The following is a 17206-nucleotide window of genomic DNA, read 5'->3' on the forward strand; positions in this document are numbered from 1 at the left end:
TGCTGCGTGCCTGTGATCCCAGTTCCCACTGGTTTTGCCCTGAAAAGGGTTAGCACTATGGGATTGTTTGCTGACGTCTTCTGCTGGGTGCAGTGCCAGCCATATATAGATAGATCTATATCTTTATAGATAGATCTATATATATTTTGATGTAGTTAAAAAATGTTTGAGCTTGGACTGCAATTTTTTCCCCTTTCATAAATATGTAAACTTAGATCCTGCTCCCCTTTCCAACTGGGATTTGGAGCAGCATATAATATGATCCCTAAAAACTGTGTCACATTCATTGTTGTGTTTCCTTTGCAGGTCGAAAACAGGCCAAAGTACTATGGAAGAGAGTGAGTTTACTTTTTTTGCTTTGTTTATATGTATGACAGCTGTATGAACTTGTTGACCACAGCCATTGTAGAGAAAGTCAAACTGATTATCATTGCAAAGTCAATTTATGGTTTTTTAAAGAAAGAATGCTAGTGGAGACAGGCAGGATGTTTAAGGCTTATAGAGTTTTTAGAAATGGACAAGAAAAAAAAGAAACTAGAAGAGACTCTGATACATAAAAGGTTGGTTCTCAGACTGTCAAATTACTTCAGGTGTAAGGCCAGACCAGTAGGCATCTCAGCCCCAAAGGCTAGGCAGCAAGGCACACAAGTTGTAGCTAGACACTCAGGATACAGAACCTTTAAAAAGGATTTTGAGAATGGATGATATTCATATTTCTGGCAACAGATGCTTGGATGGCATGGTTATCACAATATAAATGTTTAATAGCCAATTCTACAATCTTAACAAGATTAATTTGAATATTAACATTGGTGCGATTGCTGATTCTTTTGCTTTTTTATATGTTATATATAATATATATATATATAACTTTGAATGGTGCTTTCATGTCACTTAGTATTCCAGACATTCTACATTCTAAAGAAAACTGCACAACAGTAGCTGTTTGTGGTCTGTCTCTCTCTAATTGATACTTCATTGAGACCTCTAGGGACAAGGAGATGGATTTATAACTCCTGATTCATTTAGCTGTGTATGCGCTGAATAGAACTGAACAGCAGATTAAGTGACACTCTTGGCATCACAGAAGTAAAAAGCAGTCTTCAGAAAACTGGTAGTCAACAGATTTAAGAGCTCCTCCTAAATGGCTAAATATGATAATTGTGAACTATTAAATGCAAATATTTCCATATTTACCTGACTAGAAGAAAAGTTTTGGCCCTTAATATAGTAATGAAAAATGTTTATAATGCTGAAAGTTTCTCTAAAAGCTATATTTACTTGATGAGTGGATGCTTTCAGGGCATAGAGCAGGAAGAATCCTTCTCTCTGCCAGGGGCAATAGAATTTGGCACCCGGAAAGTATCAGTTCCTGGACACGAATGCAGGTACCTGGAAAAAAAGACAAATACATGCATACTTCAGGCCAGGCAGTAAAAGGCAAGGGAATGAGGCACAAGCTAACTTGTTGCAAATGGAGCAAAGATCTTGTAGGTAAACCTTGGGCTTAAAGCACGTAAAATGCTGTTGCTTGCCCAACAAAGTTGGGCAAGCAACAAAATAGGCTAAATGTAAGGAGTCATGACATAATACAAGGTAGGAATAAGACGAAGCCAATGCAGAACTATAGGGACATGGACAAGGGCAAACTGGAAGCCAATGTCAGGCATTTAAAATCCAGGAGCAATAGGTTGGAATGCAGTGTCCCCACATAATATGCCGGCAATCCCTGAACGAGTGCCTCAGGAAATGTGCTAGGATAGAACCGTAGAAGTGGTCATTGCTGACTTGTAAAAAGTGGAGGTTTAGACTGTGGGGCAGCCATCCTGATTTTGACTGCCATACCTAAGGAGTCGATCACCTGAAAGCATGTAAGAAAGGAGTTTAGACGTAAATCTTCATTAGCGGCATGCATGTTTTATATCAGCATCTCGCCAGACAATGGCTCTAGGATCATAATTACCGATATGAAGCAAATGAACCTGTCTAAATAGGGCACTGTGACATGTATATTTGTGTGAGCACAGTGTCCCTAATAAACAAAGGACCCTCAGGGATCTGTTTATTTGGTGCATATTGCACATTGACAGTTCACCCCCGTTGCGTGTTCACTGTGCAAGGAGCTATAGCATCTAACTATCATTTTCTTCTCTCCCCTGTGATCAGAAAGTGATTGCTGGTGGGAGAGAGAGGGGGGTGCAGGCAGCAGAGCAGTGCAGAGCTGTTCCCACTCTCTGTGGTGAGTGACAGTATGGCAACTCATCACAGGAAAACTGTTGGCTGCCTTTTCCCCTTTTCTTCAACTAGGCAAAGGGAGGATGCAGCTTCTTTTGCCTCAGTTTCCCTCTGTTGAGTATCAGTACAGATGCTTATCAGAGATAGTCAGTCAGCCCAGTGTGCAGATCTCGGCCTGGTTAGGCCAGACACAGATCTGCAGATATTAGTTTATAGGGTACAGAAACTGCAACATTCCTTTGGCAAAATTAATTTGCAGGTTTTGGAGCACACGTAGCAAGTCATCTTTGACATAGGCTCACTATGTTGATGATGTGGCAGGCCAAGTGCGCATCACGTGTACCAAAAAGAAAAAGTCAGATTAACAATAGTTTGGGCCCTTTTATATTTTAAAAACCATGAAAATCAGTTGTCATGTTTTCTGTCCCCACAGATTCACTTTAAATACTTTCAGGGATTCCAATAGCAAAATAAGTTTAACAGAGAGTAGCATACATACTATGGAACTAATAGAAGATTGGTAGAGCGAGACTCATACTGATTCCCAAGTCTGATAAATCAGGAGATGACACAGAAGCAAGGCTGTAGCATTGGTTCCACCCAGCTCTTACTTTACATGCCCAGTAATGCTTCTGGCTTATTGTGGTGTGCCAATTGCATGCTAAATAATGATGCTGCACACTGATGAGTGTACTAATCTTATTCTCTCTCAGAACCACAATTGGATGTTATACTGCCTCCTCTTCGTTTTATTACACACTGCTGTGACAGCCAGCTTTGCAAAGCTGGTCAATAAGGGTAATAGACTACTACCATGCCTTCAACTTATTGTTTACTCATCTGGTGCGTTAGGCAGGTGATTGAGAAAGTTTTCTGGCAGTTAAATATACAGATGGCTTTCAGTTATAACACCAAACATTTGTGATCTCTATTTTCATAACAGGAAATGCAGATAAATGCTGCAGGAGGTTTATAAGTGAAAATCCAGCGAAAACGTGCTTTTTCATTTTGGATAGAGTTGGGAAGGGTTAGAACCCCCTGTGTCTGGCTTTCACTGACATATGGAGTCCTGTTAGAGATTTTTCTGTACTTTTTGCCCTGCTGACAACTTTTTTACCATACAAGAAGTGAGGGAAGTCTTGGATGGACATGTATTGATTTATTTATATCCAGGTTGTCTGAGTTTTGTTTTTTGGATACAAAGCTTACTTTTTAGACTATTTAACTGAATAGACTAGTGCAGTCTTACAGGTATCTCAATCTGCTGGCATGAAAATGTATACATTTGTTTCTGTCACCAGGTTTTTTGGTATGATATCCAGAGAAGAAACAGACCAGTTGTTAAGTGTTGCAGAGGGAAGCTATCTTATTCGGGAAAGTCAACGTCAGCCTGGCACCTACACCTTAGCATTAAGGTAAGACCTAACTGAACTTGTTTTCTTCATTAGGTAATACTATGATTAAACACCAAATGTGTGTTCTACTCTCTTTTATAAAGTCACTATATTCTTGCACACGCAGAAAGCAAAGTATAGGAGGGTCTACCTAAGCAGTCACATTTCTTTGCAGTTTAGTAATCCCCTCTCACTGCATAGTTGGTAATTCTAAAGGATGCCAATAAAGGATGCCAATACTAATTACCATTACTTTTTTCAGTGTCGTGACAGTTTTTTAAAACATTACAAACTAATAATTTTAGGACAGTGGTGAAGTGCCAGGGCCTAGTCCCAGCTGCAAACGCTGTGCCCCTGGTAGTTCTGCCACTGACTCCAAGATGTAGAGGGACTACAAATCTCAGCAATACATCATACAGCAGTGCAGAATACCACCAGCTAGAGAGGACTACAAATCCCAACGATGCATTATACAGAAATGCTGAATAATACCATCAGCCATATAGGACTACAAATCTCAGCAATGCAAAATGGCAACCGGCTGTAGAGGAGTACAAATCTCAGCAATACATAAATGTAGAATAATATGAAGCTACATATGCTGCCCTGGGGTGCTGACCTGATGTCTCCAGCAGAGGATCGCAGGTGGGCTGTGCGGGGTCCCAGGTGTGCAGTGTTGGCTCTGGGGTGGGTTGTGCAGACTTTCACCAGGGGTCTGGATGGTCTTGCAGGCGGCATGTTTCCAGGAAGGAGGAAGAGATGTGCAGCCCGTCGAGAATTCTCACACAACACTGGCGCTGTGAGGGAGGAGGAGATATGGAGGCCGCGTGGTTTACCGGAAGGCTGCCAAGTACTGGTATTGGCGCTCAAATACTTATGAAAATGCCCCGTATCAGTGCATCACTAATATATAGTGTAAAAAACACTAAAGTGTGTGAGTTTTCACATTTGTGTCCTTTTGTCAGCTTGAAATAAAAAAAATTGCATAATTTTTTAACAGTGTACCAAATATGTCCTTAAAATGTGAATTCTGAAGATGCCCTTTGGTCAGGGTATCCAAGTATCCATGAACTTTGGTCAGAGATTAAATGAATTCTGGCATTAGCAGAAACTTTTTACATGGTAGAGCTTTTTAAAGTTCTACCCTGGCCACAAGACAAAAAAAAAACCAAACAAACCCCCCTGTGAACACCCCCCCAAAAAACACACACCGCACTGCAAGGGTTGAATGCTTGTTTGGTCAAGGGGGTACAAGAAGAGGACATATTACTTATCTTACCCCTCTTTCAATGCATGCCAATGCAGGTACATCTGAAAATGAATGGGCGTGATTGAGAGCAGTCCACGCCAGTGTGTTGCGTTAATGTGAGCTGCCCTGCACTGAAAAAAAGCAGAGCCCGCTTTTTTTACACAAAGTCGCACAGTTTACAGGTAATCCAGGGCTGCCATTGGCACCAGGAAATTGTAGAACTAGGAGAGTATCTGCTGGTAAGAACACTCTTTTTACAGTGTGTGTTTCTTACACATGTTTATAATAATTGGTTTTCTGCATGCAATGTAACTTCAACCCTAATTAGACAACTTGTGGTTCTTTGGTGTTCCATAGAACTTTACAGTTCAAGCTGTCTTGCCTAGTAACATATTCTGCTTTAAATTATAAACAAGTTTTTTTGTGGCTTTGCCATGTGAAATTAAGCTTAAAGGAGAACTATGAGGCGAGTGCTTTTCACTCACCTCATAGTTCTAGCCGACCTGTGACAATGAGACTGTCACAGGTCGGCTCAGTAGATCGAGAAGTGAGCAAACTCATACCGGCGTTCGCTCACCTCTCGATCCTGTCACAGCTCTCTGCTGTAGCTGTAGCTCGCGGTATACTGAGCTAAGGGTGATTGAGGATGCTAGTTTGTGTCCTCCCGTTACCGTAAGGAGAACTATGGGGAAAAGCCCTAACCCCATAGTTCTCCTTTAATGATGCCTTTTCTGCATGAGAGTGTTTGTTTAATTACATATGGTTTTATTATTGCTTAGTTAGACAAACATCCTGAAAACAAATGACTGGTACAAGGCCTGCTGTTCTTTCTTATTTATAGAAACATTACACACATTTTGATGTTTCAAAACCAAGATATTAATACCCCAAGCCGGTTAGGGCTAATACCAAATATAGGAAGTGATGTCACAGGGAACTCCTTCCCCAGAGTTTCCACGGTGCTAAATTCTCTACTATCCTTGGAAACCACTTTATGTCCTCATAAAAACAATGTTTGGAGGAAAACTTTACTAGTGATAGCAACGTCTCTGCTCCTTATTTTTTTTCAGGGTGCCATTTACTTTTTTTTACCTGCGTGCACGGTGAACTGGTAAGTGTTCTCAGGGACCCCAAAACTAGTAAACAAGAAAGGGCAATACATTTACTCCCACCCCCCATTACGGTTAGGTAAATGGTACATAAGCCCTCTCTCTCTGGCACCTTCTCCTTGGGGTGCCATAGAACAGGAGCACTTTGTGAACAAATCACCTGTTTTTTGGGAAATCCCTCTGAAAGCACCCCCTTTCCTCCCAATGCTGAAGAGGGGCTAGTATCAACATAGCGGGGGTGCTGCATGTTTGTCGCTCCATTACCAGGAGGATACCAGCCCTCATACCTGGCATGCTGGGCTGGGTAGTTGTAAAGAAGTTAACCCCCTCCCAGTGCTGAAACTGACTATAAAAACCTTTTTGCACCATGGAGAGCTATTGCTGGCCGTTTCACGGCAGCTGTATTTCCCCCGTGAACATTCAGGATGTTAACATGGTGAAAATGACTGAAATGCAGGGCGATTGCGTCAAATCTCAGATGAATATCAATAAAGGATTCACTGAGCATATTTCCAAGTGATACCTTTCATTAATAGCCGCTTTGGGTATTGGTAAAATTAACTTGTCATATGAGAGGCTGTAATGTAGGGCATAAATTAACTTAAAGAGAAACTTTACCCATATCTTTAAAATAACAACAAACACACCTTTTAGAAATGTTTAGTAATGACAACCTACAAACAGATACATCTAGATAACGGCAGGCTTTGTATTCTTTGCATACCTTATTTCTCTTTTTTTCCAGTCTTCTGACAGTGGCAATGTTTACTGAGGTCAGATTAATATATATCCCTTTACTTCCTGGAACTCTGGCACATGTGACCATGCACATCCTCTCAGGGGAGGAAAATGCCTTTCCCTGAGATGTCATGAGATTTCCCAGCAATGCTCTGCTGATATAACCTTCCCAGGATGCAATGCTTTGGCACATTACATCATTTGTGCCAAAACTGGACCAGTACATGGTGGAGTTTGACAGTTTTGCATCAAGTCAGACTCCATTTGCACATCTTCATTTTAATCAATGTCAAGTGATATCTCAATTAAGCATTTGGGTCCATAAAGGATAACGGCAAGTTCTCTTTTTAGAGATTAAAATACATTGAACACAACATTGCAGCTTGCCCTTTTCCTGGTGACCTCACTTATATGCCACAGTCTTGTGTTATGTGTGTGTGTCTGGACATTATGTCTTAGCCTGCTGATATTTTATATTAAAATTGGATGTGGCCAGAGGTGATCTGGCCATTTAAAAATAATACTTACCTGGCAGGGGAGATATCATGATAACGAAGGTGGTTCTCCCAGGGCGAGGCTCATCCATTGCAATCCGGGTGTGCTGACCCCTGCGATTTTCCCAAATGCGCGAAACTAGACTGCATAGCTTGTGGTAGTGGGGGACTGCGTTTGTGCTTTCCCCTGAAAAAAGGAAAATGGAGACAGGAAGTGAAGGGAGATCTCCCCAATGGAGATACAGACTGCAATAAGCATCTGAGAAAGGCCTTAACATTTCTATGCTTTATCCAGAAAAAAAAACTTATGGCTGGGGTTTCAAAACCCGACTCCAGGTTTTCTCACTCCAGCCACCTCCATTTCCTCCAGATCTTCTTGTTCCCATCATCCTTCTTCAGCCTTTGTATAGCCACTGATGATATAACACCTGGCTCCATTCTGTACATCTTACAGACGGTGGGAATGAGTATACACTGCACTGTGCATGCACCACAGGCAAGGTACACTGTTGAAGAGTTTGTGAGTGAATGACACTGCCATGTAATGATAATATGACCACAGTGCAGATCTTCTGATTGTTTTTAGGCATGTAGATAAAGGTTGTGGTCTCTAGTTTGCGTTGCTCCTCCTAAAGAAAACTTTTCCTATGCACCCCTTAAGATGTAGATGTTGATACTGCATAATTAAACCTAGTCAGTCCAAGAAATTCAATCTGGATGGTTTTTGATTTTTTCCTGGCCTGTAAAGTTTGTCATTTTAGAAGCTTCTTGTGAATTCATATTAGTAGTAGGAGTATAAAGAAAACAATTAGTTGCTGGAAAAGTAGGTGTTAGTGTTTCAGAGCCTTCTGTTCTTTTTCCCAGAAGATGCCGATTGTTGTAAGCCTCTCAAGTTGCCATGGTTTCTTTCCCTTCACGTACGTGCAGGCAAGATTGGTTTGAAATGATTTTGTTCAAAAGAGGAGCTTCTTTTCTTGTGGAATTTTCACAGCCTTGACCCCACTTCCTTGCAAATTGCATAAGGACTTCTCTGGAAAACTTTCCTTTGATGGGAGATTAGACTAAAACGTATTGTCTTTGAAAACGCCTGTGTGTTGTGCAATATAAATGTAGTCTGGGATATTTACAGACGTATTGTCATACTACTGCCAAAACATATTACTCTACTACACTGGATCTGTGAATAATAATAAAGAAACATGGCACATACTTGGCTTTACAAACTTGAACCTTGGCATAGGTTTAAAAATGGTTATATAGTTACTTTTTGTGAAAAATGCATGTTAAAGCAAGTACTTCCACAGAAATAGAAAGCTGAAGTATTTGTATATACTATGGGGGGAATTTATTAAAACTGGAGCAGTTGCCCATGGCAACCAATCGGCTTCTCTTCAGTTTGCTCAGGTAAGATTTGAAAATGAGACAGAAGCCGATTGGAGTACAAATCTGCTCCAGATTTTGTCTGCCCCAGTTTTGAAAAATGATCCCCTATGTATAGATCTGGACCTCCTCCCTGTGGCAGGTAAGCTTGGCCAAAATTCCCTATGTATTGTGAGGCAATCCATCACAATACTTCTGCTTCACTGACATCCCTACCCCTCAAATTTTTAATAAATGCCTAATGAAAGCTCCCAAAGGAGAACCCTTTTTTTGTGGCTATAACAGAAAAAAATGCATTCATACATCTTATAAATTAGGGATGTACAGATACTTTTTGAGTACCAGTGCAGATACTTGGCATTTTCATGTGAACTACCAGGGTTGCAGTGGTTGCAGCTGGGACCTGGCTCTGGCACTCCACCACTGTCCTGAAATCATTGGTCTGTATTGTTTTAGAAAAACTGTCACATGACAATAAACAAAAATGTATCAGTACTCGTACTTGTAAGTACTCGGCAAGTATCAGTACTCGTACTCGCAAAACTGGTATCTGTGCATCCCTTTATTTATATTTATAAAAACAAAATCGGACATTAAAACAGAGATGTACAAATCCCGGGAGCTCCGTGTGCTCCTTACAAATGACAGCGGCCTCCTAATTTTTGAATTTTTCTCTAGTCTAGTCTTGGAGCTCAAAAGTATCGGTACATGTACTCGTACTTGTACCGAGTACTGTACTTGGTATCTGTGCAACCCTATTATAAATATATATCGGGTTAGCATACTTCCCTTCATCTCCTTGTCATTCCTTGGTCTTTTACAAGTGTATCTTATGGCGACAGTGCCTCCACCCAGCTGGGCCTTGTGGTGTACAAGTGGGACCCCCAGTTGAGAATTACCTGGTCCCTGGGCATATTCTTCTGTACTACAATTCTGATCAGTAGTGGATAAGAGTAATGAGCTTCAGTTTGGTATAACAAAGCATATTCCTCTGATCTTCTATATAGATGTATATCTTTCTGGTTTCTTCTTCTATGCAGCTATACTGACTGGACACATACCATGTAAATGTGGCTCCTTGTAACTGAGGTTCTAGTGTATGCTCAGTCATTACACCAAGGCAGGACAGCAGTGAAAGGTTCTAGTGTTTGCTTCTGAAGCTCAGTCAGTCACTCACCATCTCTGTGGGCTTGCTTGCTTCCTCTAGGCCAGGATAACACTCAATTGCAGTCGGCATCTTAAGGACACCTCCCAGCCTGAGAGATCCCCACATCTTCCACCCCTATAGGCCCTCAGGCCTGGGGCCTAATTTAGGGAATCACTGTGGCATCCTCACTGGGGAACACCCTGCAGGGAAAAAGACTGTGGCAGGAAGTGCCTCAGATATTTATTTATTTTTTAAAGATAATTTTTATTGATTTTTGCAAGTGTCTGAGACACAACAATGATAACAACAAACACCATCAACAAACAACAATTGTGTCAACATAACCCAGGCATTTACACATCAGTACACTCTCTATGTTGATCATGAGGTTACATGGTTACACAAGTTACACAAGCTGTGGATGCAATATTCAAGGTTCAAGACATGGTGATAAAGCTCTAAGATAGGTATCACAGAACATTGAGAAACAAACTCAGCCACATATATCAGCAGATCAAAAAGTATCACCTTGGGCTCATAGGTCCAGGACTGGGGGACTCAGGGCCAAAGAGTTAGTACTACCCCGTTTCCACATTTGTGTTTGAGGAGGCCAGCCATTGGTCCCATATGCGACCAAAATGGATCAGTCTTTTCCACTCGCCCAGGGAGGGGGCCATCTGGCTACCCCAGACTAGGAGAATGGTTTTCCTGGCATAAAATAAAAGGAGGCGGAGGAGTGTCTGAGAACGGGAGGCCAGTGCTAGCTCCCCAAAGAGACCCAGGAGGCAGAATGAGGGGTTGCAAATGTTGGGGAAGCCGAGGCTGACCTCCATGAAGGAAGTGATTTCCGACCAAAAGGCTCTTATGACTGGGCATTCCCAGAAACAGTGCAGGAAGTCGGCCTCTCGCCCGCAGCGCTTAAAACAATGCGAAGTCGGGCGTAGGCCGAGTCTATGCATCCGGGCGGAGTGTAGTAAACCTGGTAGAAGAACTTCATTTGGATCAGTTTGTCCCTAGACGCTATTACAGATGACATGTAGCTGCTCTCAAAGTCACCCCAATCATCTTCCACCAGATCCGGGAGGAGCGACCGCCACTTCTGTTTGCGGCCGTCAAATCTACCGGCTCTGGAGAACATGAGTTCCGCATAGTATGTGGAGATCAATTTTGATGAACCTTACTCTCGCAGCATTCTCTGCTCCTCCCTAAGCTGTGGGAAGGTAAGCATCACCCCATTTCGAAACAAATGAGACAAGGATTTAATGCCTTTTGAGGACCAGAAGGCGGCTGGTGGTAGGCGTTGCAGCTCTGGGAGGGCATGATTACTCCACAAGGGGGAGAAGGGAGAGTGGGACCATTGAGGTAATGATAAGCTATTAATAACATATCGTAGAATCCGGACAGTTACAGAAATCATCACCGCCCCTTGTTGCTTTTGGGTATGATTGATCCCTCCTATAAACTACATTTTGAAGGGATTCAAAGGAAGTTAGTATGGCTGCTTCTGTTGCTGTACATGCGTTCCCAGCTTGGGGGACCAGCCAGTCATGGACCACCACTAACTGGGATGCCAAATAGTACATTTGAAAGTTAGGAAATGCCAGGCCCACCATGGTGCGAGGGAGCTGCAGTACCTCCAGTGCCACCCTAGGAGTGCGACCCCCTCACAGGAACCCCATGCAAATTGAATCAATTTTACGGAAGTAGCTTTTTGGGACATAGCAAGGGGCATTCGCTAGGATATACAGTAGCTTAGGGAGAAAGTTCATCTTAATGATATTGACTCTCCCCATAAGGTCCAGCGGTAGGTCCATTCACTGTTTAGTTTTCAATTGAAGAGAGTCAATAGTCGGGGCCAAATTATTAGTAATATAAGAGGAGAGGGGCCATTGAACCTTAACCCCTAAATATTTAAAGTCCTTCACCACCTTTAGCTTGGACACAGGATGAATATTCGCCACCGTGGCCTCATCTAGGGGAAAAAGGATTGATTTATCCCAATTGACCTTGAAGCCCGAAAACGTTACAAAGACATCCAATAACTGGAGGAGGTGGCATAGGGAGTTATTCGGGTCAGACAAATAAATTAACGTATCATCAGCATACAGAGAGATCCGCTCCTCCAGATCACGTATCTTCAGGCCATGTATATTCACAGACTTCCGTATCCTAAGCGCCAGGGCTCAATTGCCAAGGCAAAAAGGATAGGGGAGAGAGGACAACCCTGTCTCGTACCCCGAAAGATACTAAACGGGTCGGATATTTCTCTGTTGATGCGCAATCTGGCCACTGGGGCGTTATACAGAATCTCAACCCAACGGATTATACGGGAGCCAAACCCATATGCTTCCATTACTCTCTGTAAATAAGGCCACTCAACGCTGTCGAGAGCTTTTTGGGTGTCTAGCGAGATCACTGCTCTACCTTCAGTCGTGGGGTGAGAATATTGGAGGTTGGTGAAAAGTCTACGGATATGCATCCTGGTGGAACGGCCTGGCATGAATCCCGCCTGGTCACTGCTTATTAGGGACAGAATGTGTTTATTAATGCGCATTGCTAGAATTTTGGCAAGGATTTTTGCGTCTACATTAATTAAGGAAATAGGACGGTACGAGTCGCATTTAGTCGGATCTTTTCCTGGTTTTAAAATCAAGACTATAAGAGCTTCTCTCATAGACGGGGGGAGTATACCCAGCCCAAATGCCTCATTATATGTGTCTAGTAGGTGTGGCCCTATGTCTTCCATATAAGAGGTGTACCACTCCACTGGGAATCCGTCAAGCCCCGGGGTCTTCCCAGTAGGGAATTGGGCAACCGCCAACTCTATTTCGTCAGTAGTGAGCCGTTGATCCAACTCCTCTCTGGCTTGAGAGGACAGGGAGGGAAGGGAGATCTGAGACCGATAATTCCCCAGCTCAACGTCCGTATATTGGGCTCTGGAGGAGTATTAATCTCTATAGAAGGACAGAAATGCATCCATAATGCCCTGGGTGTCAGTGACCAGGGACCCCGAGGGAGAGAGAATGTGGGGAATAGAGGTAGGGTTGAATTCCGCCCTTGTAAAGTATGCCAGTAATCTACCCGCCTTATTCCCAAACTCGAATATTTTTTGCTGAGTATGTAGCATTTTCTTTTTAGTTTGTTCCAGCAGGAACAGGTCATATTTGCCCATATTCGCTGGAGGCTGATGAAGTAGGGTCTAGGATGTAGTTGTTCTCAGCTTCTCCCATATCACTCTCCAATGCTAGTGCTACTTCCCCCATAAGTTTACGGACTGCCCCCGTAGCGGCCATGAACGCTCCTCTAAGAGTGGGCTTGAAGGCCTCCCATTTAAGGGAAGAGGAAGCCACAGGGGCATTGTCTCTCCAGTAATAGCCAATAGCCTGGGAGCAGGCAGTCTCCACAGAGGGGTCAGACAGCCAATGGGAATTCATCCTCCACACTCTGGAAGAGAACAAATGTCCCCAGCTGAGCTCCACTAATAAGGGGGCATGGTCTGAGATCCCCCTAGGGAGAATGCGCACCCCCGAAAGTCTTGGAAGAAGCGTCGGGGTGGCAAATGCCAAGTCAATCCTGGAGAGTGTCCTGTGTGTAGCAGAGTGGCATGAGTAGGCTTTAGTGTCCGGCCACTTCCAGCGCCACACATCTTGAAGCCCAATTCCCTGTATCCAGTCAGTGAAGTTACTATTGAGTCGCCCTCCACCTCCCATACGGTCTAGTAGGGGGTTAGGGGCCATATTAAAGTCGCCCGTGATCATCAACGGGGCCGTGGGCATGGTCAGGGCAGCATTAGTGATCGCATGGAGGATGTCCACCCCTGGGGGGGGGGGATAAACGGAGGCCAGTGTCAAAGGAGTCCCCTTTATCGCCATATGAATGATAACAAATCTCCCGTGCGGGTCAGTTTTAACCTGGAGAACATCAGCATTAAGCGACTTAGCTAGCAGAATGGACACCCCACGTGAATATGATGAGTATACAGCATTAAAGTATTTGGCTACCCAGTGTTTCTTCAATGCCAGAATCCTAGATCCCAGCAGGTGGGTCTCCTGCAGACACACCACATGTGGAACACCTCAACATGTTTTGGCTCACCCCTGAGGCTTCATCAGAACGTTACATGGCTGTATACATACTGTTTATTAAAACACAGTTTTTGAAAGAACTTGGCAGTTAGGTTGTTCCTAACATCTTGGAGAACTGGCATTGGCTGTATGTTTGGGGTCGTTGTCCTGCTGCAGAATAAGTTTGGGGCCAGTCACACGCCTCCCTGATGGTATGGCATGATCGATAAGTATCTGTTTGTATTTCTCAGCATTGAGGACACTATTGATACTGACCCGGGATCACAGAGCCCTGATCTCAACATCATGGAGTCTGTCTGGGATTACATGAAGAGACAGGCATTTGAGGCAGCCGACATCCACAGAAGATCTGTTCTTGGTTCTCCAAGATGAATGGAACAATCTACCTGCCGAGTTCCTTCAAAAACATTGTGCGAGTGTAACTAGAAGAATTGATGCTGTTTTGAAGGAAAAGGGTGGTCACACCAAATAATGATTTGATTTGGATTTCTCTTAAGTTAATTTACTTTCCATTTTGATAATTGATAAAAAAAAAAAAACTACGAGTATTAACACTTTCTGAAAGCATTCTTACTTTACCGCATTTTTTTGACACCTGTACTGTATATTAGCATGTTACAGATTATATGAACTTTTAATAACTGGGCTTAGCTCTACTTTAGGCTGCAATTAATAAGGAATATTTTTCTAGTCCTATGGCTATTATGCTGGCCCAGAACCTTTTCTATTTTCATTATCACTGCATAAGACAGGTGACATATTTTATTGTAGATTTTGTGTGTGATTCTTTTGGTTCTGATTATTTTCAAGTTATTTTGGCACTGAAATGTAGGCACCGAAAAAACAGATCCTAATATGCCACTACTAGTGGTAACATACCAGTAGGATAGTAGACATCTGAGGGGGAGATGCTGGACAACCAGAGAAGCAGAAGGGGCTTCTTCAACAACAACAAAAAACCCCATTTAAGTATGTTGCATATGGTCTTGTCTTTCTGTATATGACCACCGGACGGCTTGAAATTTGCATTTGTATAAAGCATCCCTCTGATTTTTTTTTTTTTTTTTTTTAATCGCAATCTGTTGTCTGATACAGCCACATGTAAATGGAAGAAAAAACTGTAACGCTTAAACCATCACTTAAGGCCATCAGCCAATGCATCGTAGATTTTGTGAAAACCTCTTGAGTTTCAGAACACTTTCCATAGAGCTTCCTTTGTAGAACACCAAAGAGTTAGCACTTGGCTTCCAGCCAGAAATAAAGAATACTTACCCTTGTGCCATTCTGTCCCATTTAGCCGAGACTCTGGCAGCAGATGCAATTCAGTGTAATTGTTGGCACGAGAGCCAAATGTGCCCTGAATAGCCTCGTCCTACTAAATGACAAGGCTGTGGAAGTTTTGCACTGCATCAAATCACTGTATTGATTAAGTGCAATAGAAGAGCCTATTGTAAGTGTAACATCTCCTAGGCAGGCGGCTGAAAGAAGACACAGTTCTGGCAGTGAAGAAAAAAAAAAAAAAATCTTGTCAGCCAAACTGCTGGATATATCACTTTTTCCACAGATGTAATGAACTGACTTGTATAAAGCGTCTGCAGTTGTTGGACTACTTGTTTCAATCCCAAAAGTTTTGACATTTTCAGAAAATTTCTTCCCCATCACAATGTAAAATATTTATTTTTTATTTTTGAGTCAGATTTGGAAGTCAGACCAGAAACTTCAGACTTTACTATGATGGAAAACATTTCGTTGGAGAAAAGAGGTTCGAGTCCATCCATGACCTGGTGACTGATGGCTTGATCACCCTGTATATCGAGACCAAGGCAGCCGAGTACATTGCCAAGATGACCATAAACCCGATTTATGAACATATAGGCTATACCACCCTCAACAGAGAGCCAGCGCACAAGAAACAAATACCAGCTGTGAAAGAGACGCATGACGAGAGGGACTCATCGGGGGAAGACATCACTGCAGAGAAAAGGGTGAGCAATGATATTTGTATGTCTTGTTTTAGTATTGCAAAATATGGATTTATAGGGAGTAGTACTTTTAATGGTATGCTTGAATATCTGTTAAAGGTTGAAGAGAACCAGTCACAATTAGAGATATGCAAAGTTTTAATATTGATTTGTATGTAGTCAAGCCTACCTAATGAAAGATTTATAATTGGTTACTTTGTCCATATTTACTTTTTTGCTTGGGAAGGGTCAGAGATTACTTAAAGACTGATGGTTACTTCCCTGTCAAGTTCTTGAGACTGTGTATATAGTTAGGCGGTAACTGTCAGACTTTAGATGATATCTGACCCTTGTGTTGGAGAGTAAGGCCCTGTTCACATTTTCATGTGTTAACATGGGCAAAACCGCATGTGTCATCAAAGGCAATGTTAGATACAGCCTATCTGTGTGCTGAGCTGCAGCATGTTTCAGAAAATGGCTCAGGCCTGTTTTCTGTCCACTTTCATGTGTACTGAGGCCCAAAAAAGTAAATGGTAATGCATGTACAATGCATTTGTCTTAATGTGTTTTTACCTCCAACAACCTCAGAGCAAGATGGCTCCAGGACTGTTGGATGCTGAAATGCTAGGGGGAGCTAAGTTTTCAGCACCAGAAGGGAAAGTGCCTGGGAAACCTTTGGTGACAACTTTTATCCATGGTGGTCAACATATAGTTCTTTAACCTCTTGCCGTCCGCCCGGACGGACGGCAGACTCGCATCCGCGGGTTGCCGTGTCCAGACGGCATTTTTTTCCTGCTCTCGCGCACGGGCAGGAAAGACCCGGTTGTACGGCGTGATTTTCGGATCACCCCCCCGTTCGCTAGTGCCACCACTCCCCCCTCCTGACCCCTCACCTTTAATCCCGGGATCCGCTAGCCCATCTGCGGCCCGGGATTGTCTCGGGAGGGCGTCAGGGGGAGGAGGGAGGGAGATCAGCTCCTTGCTGTTCTCCCTCTGTAGTGTGAATGCAGAAGTGATGTGTATTACATCACTTCCGCATTCACCTGTCAGTCAGTCAGAGAGAAGAAGCTGGTGAAACAAATCTGTGCTTCATCAGCTTCTTATGGGGTCTCCAGGTAAAAAAAGTTTTAAAAAGAAAGCTCTATCTGTCCCCAAAAAAGGGTATAAAATTAATTTCAGTACAGCGCTGCATGACGGAATAAATGTCAGTTAAAGTACCGCAGCGCTGAATACTGAAAAATGGCCTGAATGGGAAGGGGGTTTAACACCGCGGATGTCAACTGGTTAAAGTTATTGTCTTGGACTGCATTAAATACAGGAATCGAATTCACAGAGCAACAGTCTTGATTACTACAGATGAATAAAATTAGCAGTAGATGCTCTTACCAATTAGCTCAGTGATGTATCAGGCTTC

At 42.9% G+C, this 17206-nt stretch overlaps 1 protein-coding gene across 3 annotated transcripts in view; it reads left to right on the plus strand.

Moving 5' to 3' along the window:
• The window catches only part of CHN1 (chimerin 1), a 75952-nt gene that overhangs the window by 19417 nt on the left and 39329 nt on the right, over window positions 1–17206 (plus strand). For all 3 annotated transcript variants that reach the window (XM_018572602.1, XM_018572595.1, XM_018572610.1), the window contains 3 exons: window positions 307–338; window positions 3537–3650; window positions 15528–15816. In XM_018572602.1, coding sequence (XP_018428104.1) covers window positions 307–338; window positions 3537–3650; window positions 15528–15816 — 435 coding nt within the window. The remainder of the gene's footprint in view (window positions 1–306; window positions 339–3536; window positions 3651–15527; window positions 15817–17206) is intronic.

This window comes from Nanorana parkeri, unplaced genomic scaffold, assembly GCF_000935625.1.
Source record: "Nanorana parkeri isolate BGI_ZX_2015 unplaced genomic scaffold, ASM93562v1 scaffold44, whole genome shotgun sequence".
Classification (NCBI taxonomy): domain Eukaryota; kingdom Metazoa; phylum Chordata; class Amphibia; order Anura; family Dicroglossidae; genus Nanorana; species Nanorana parkeri.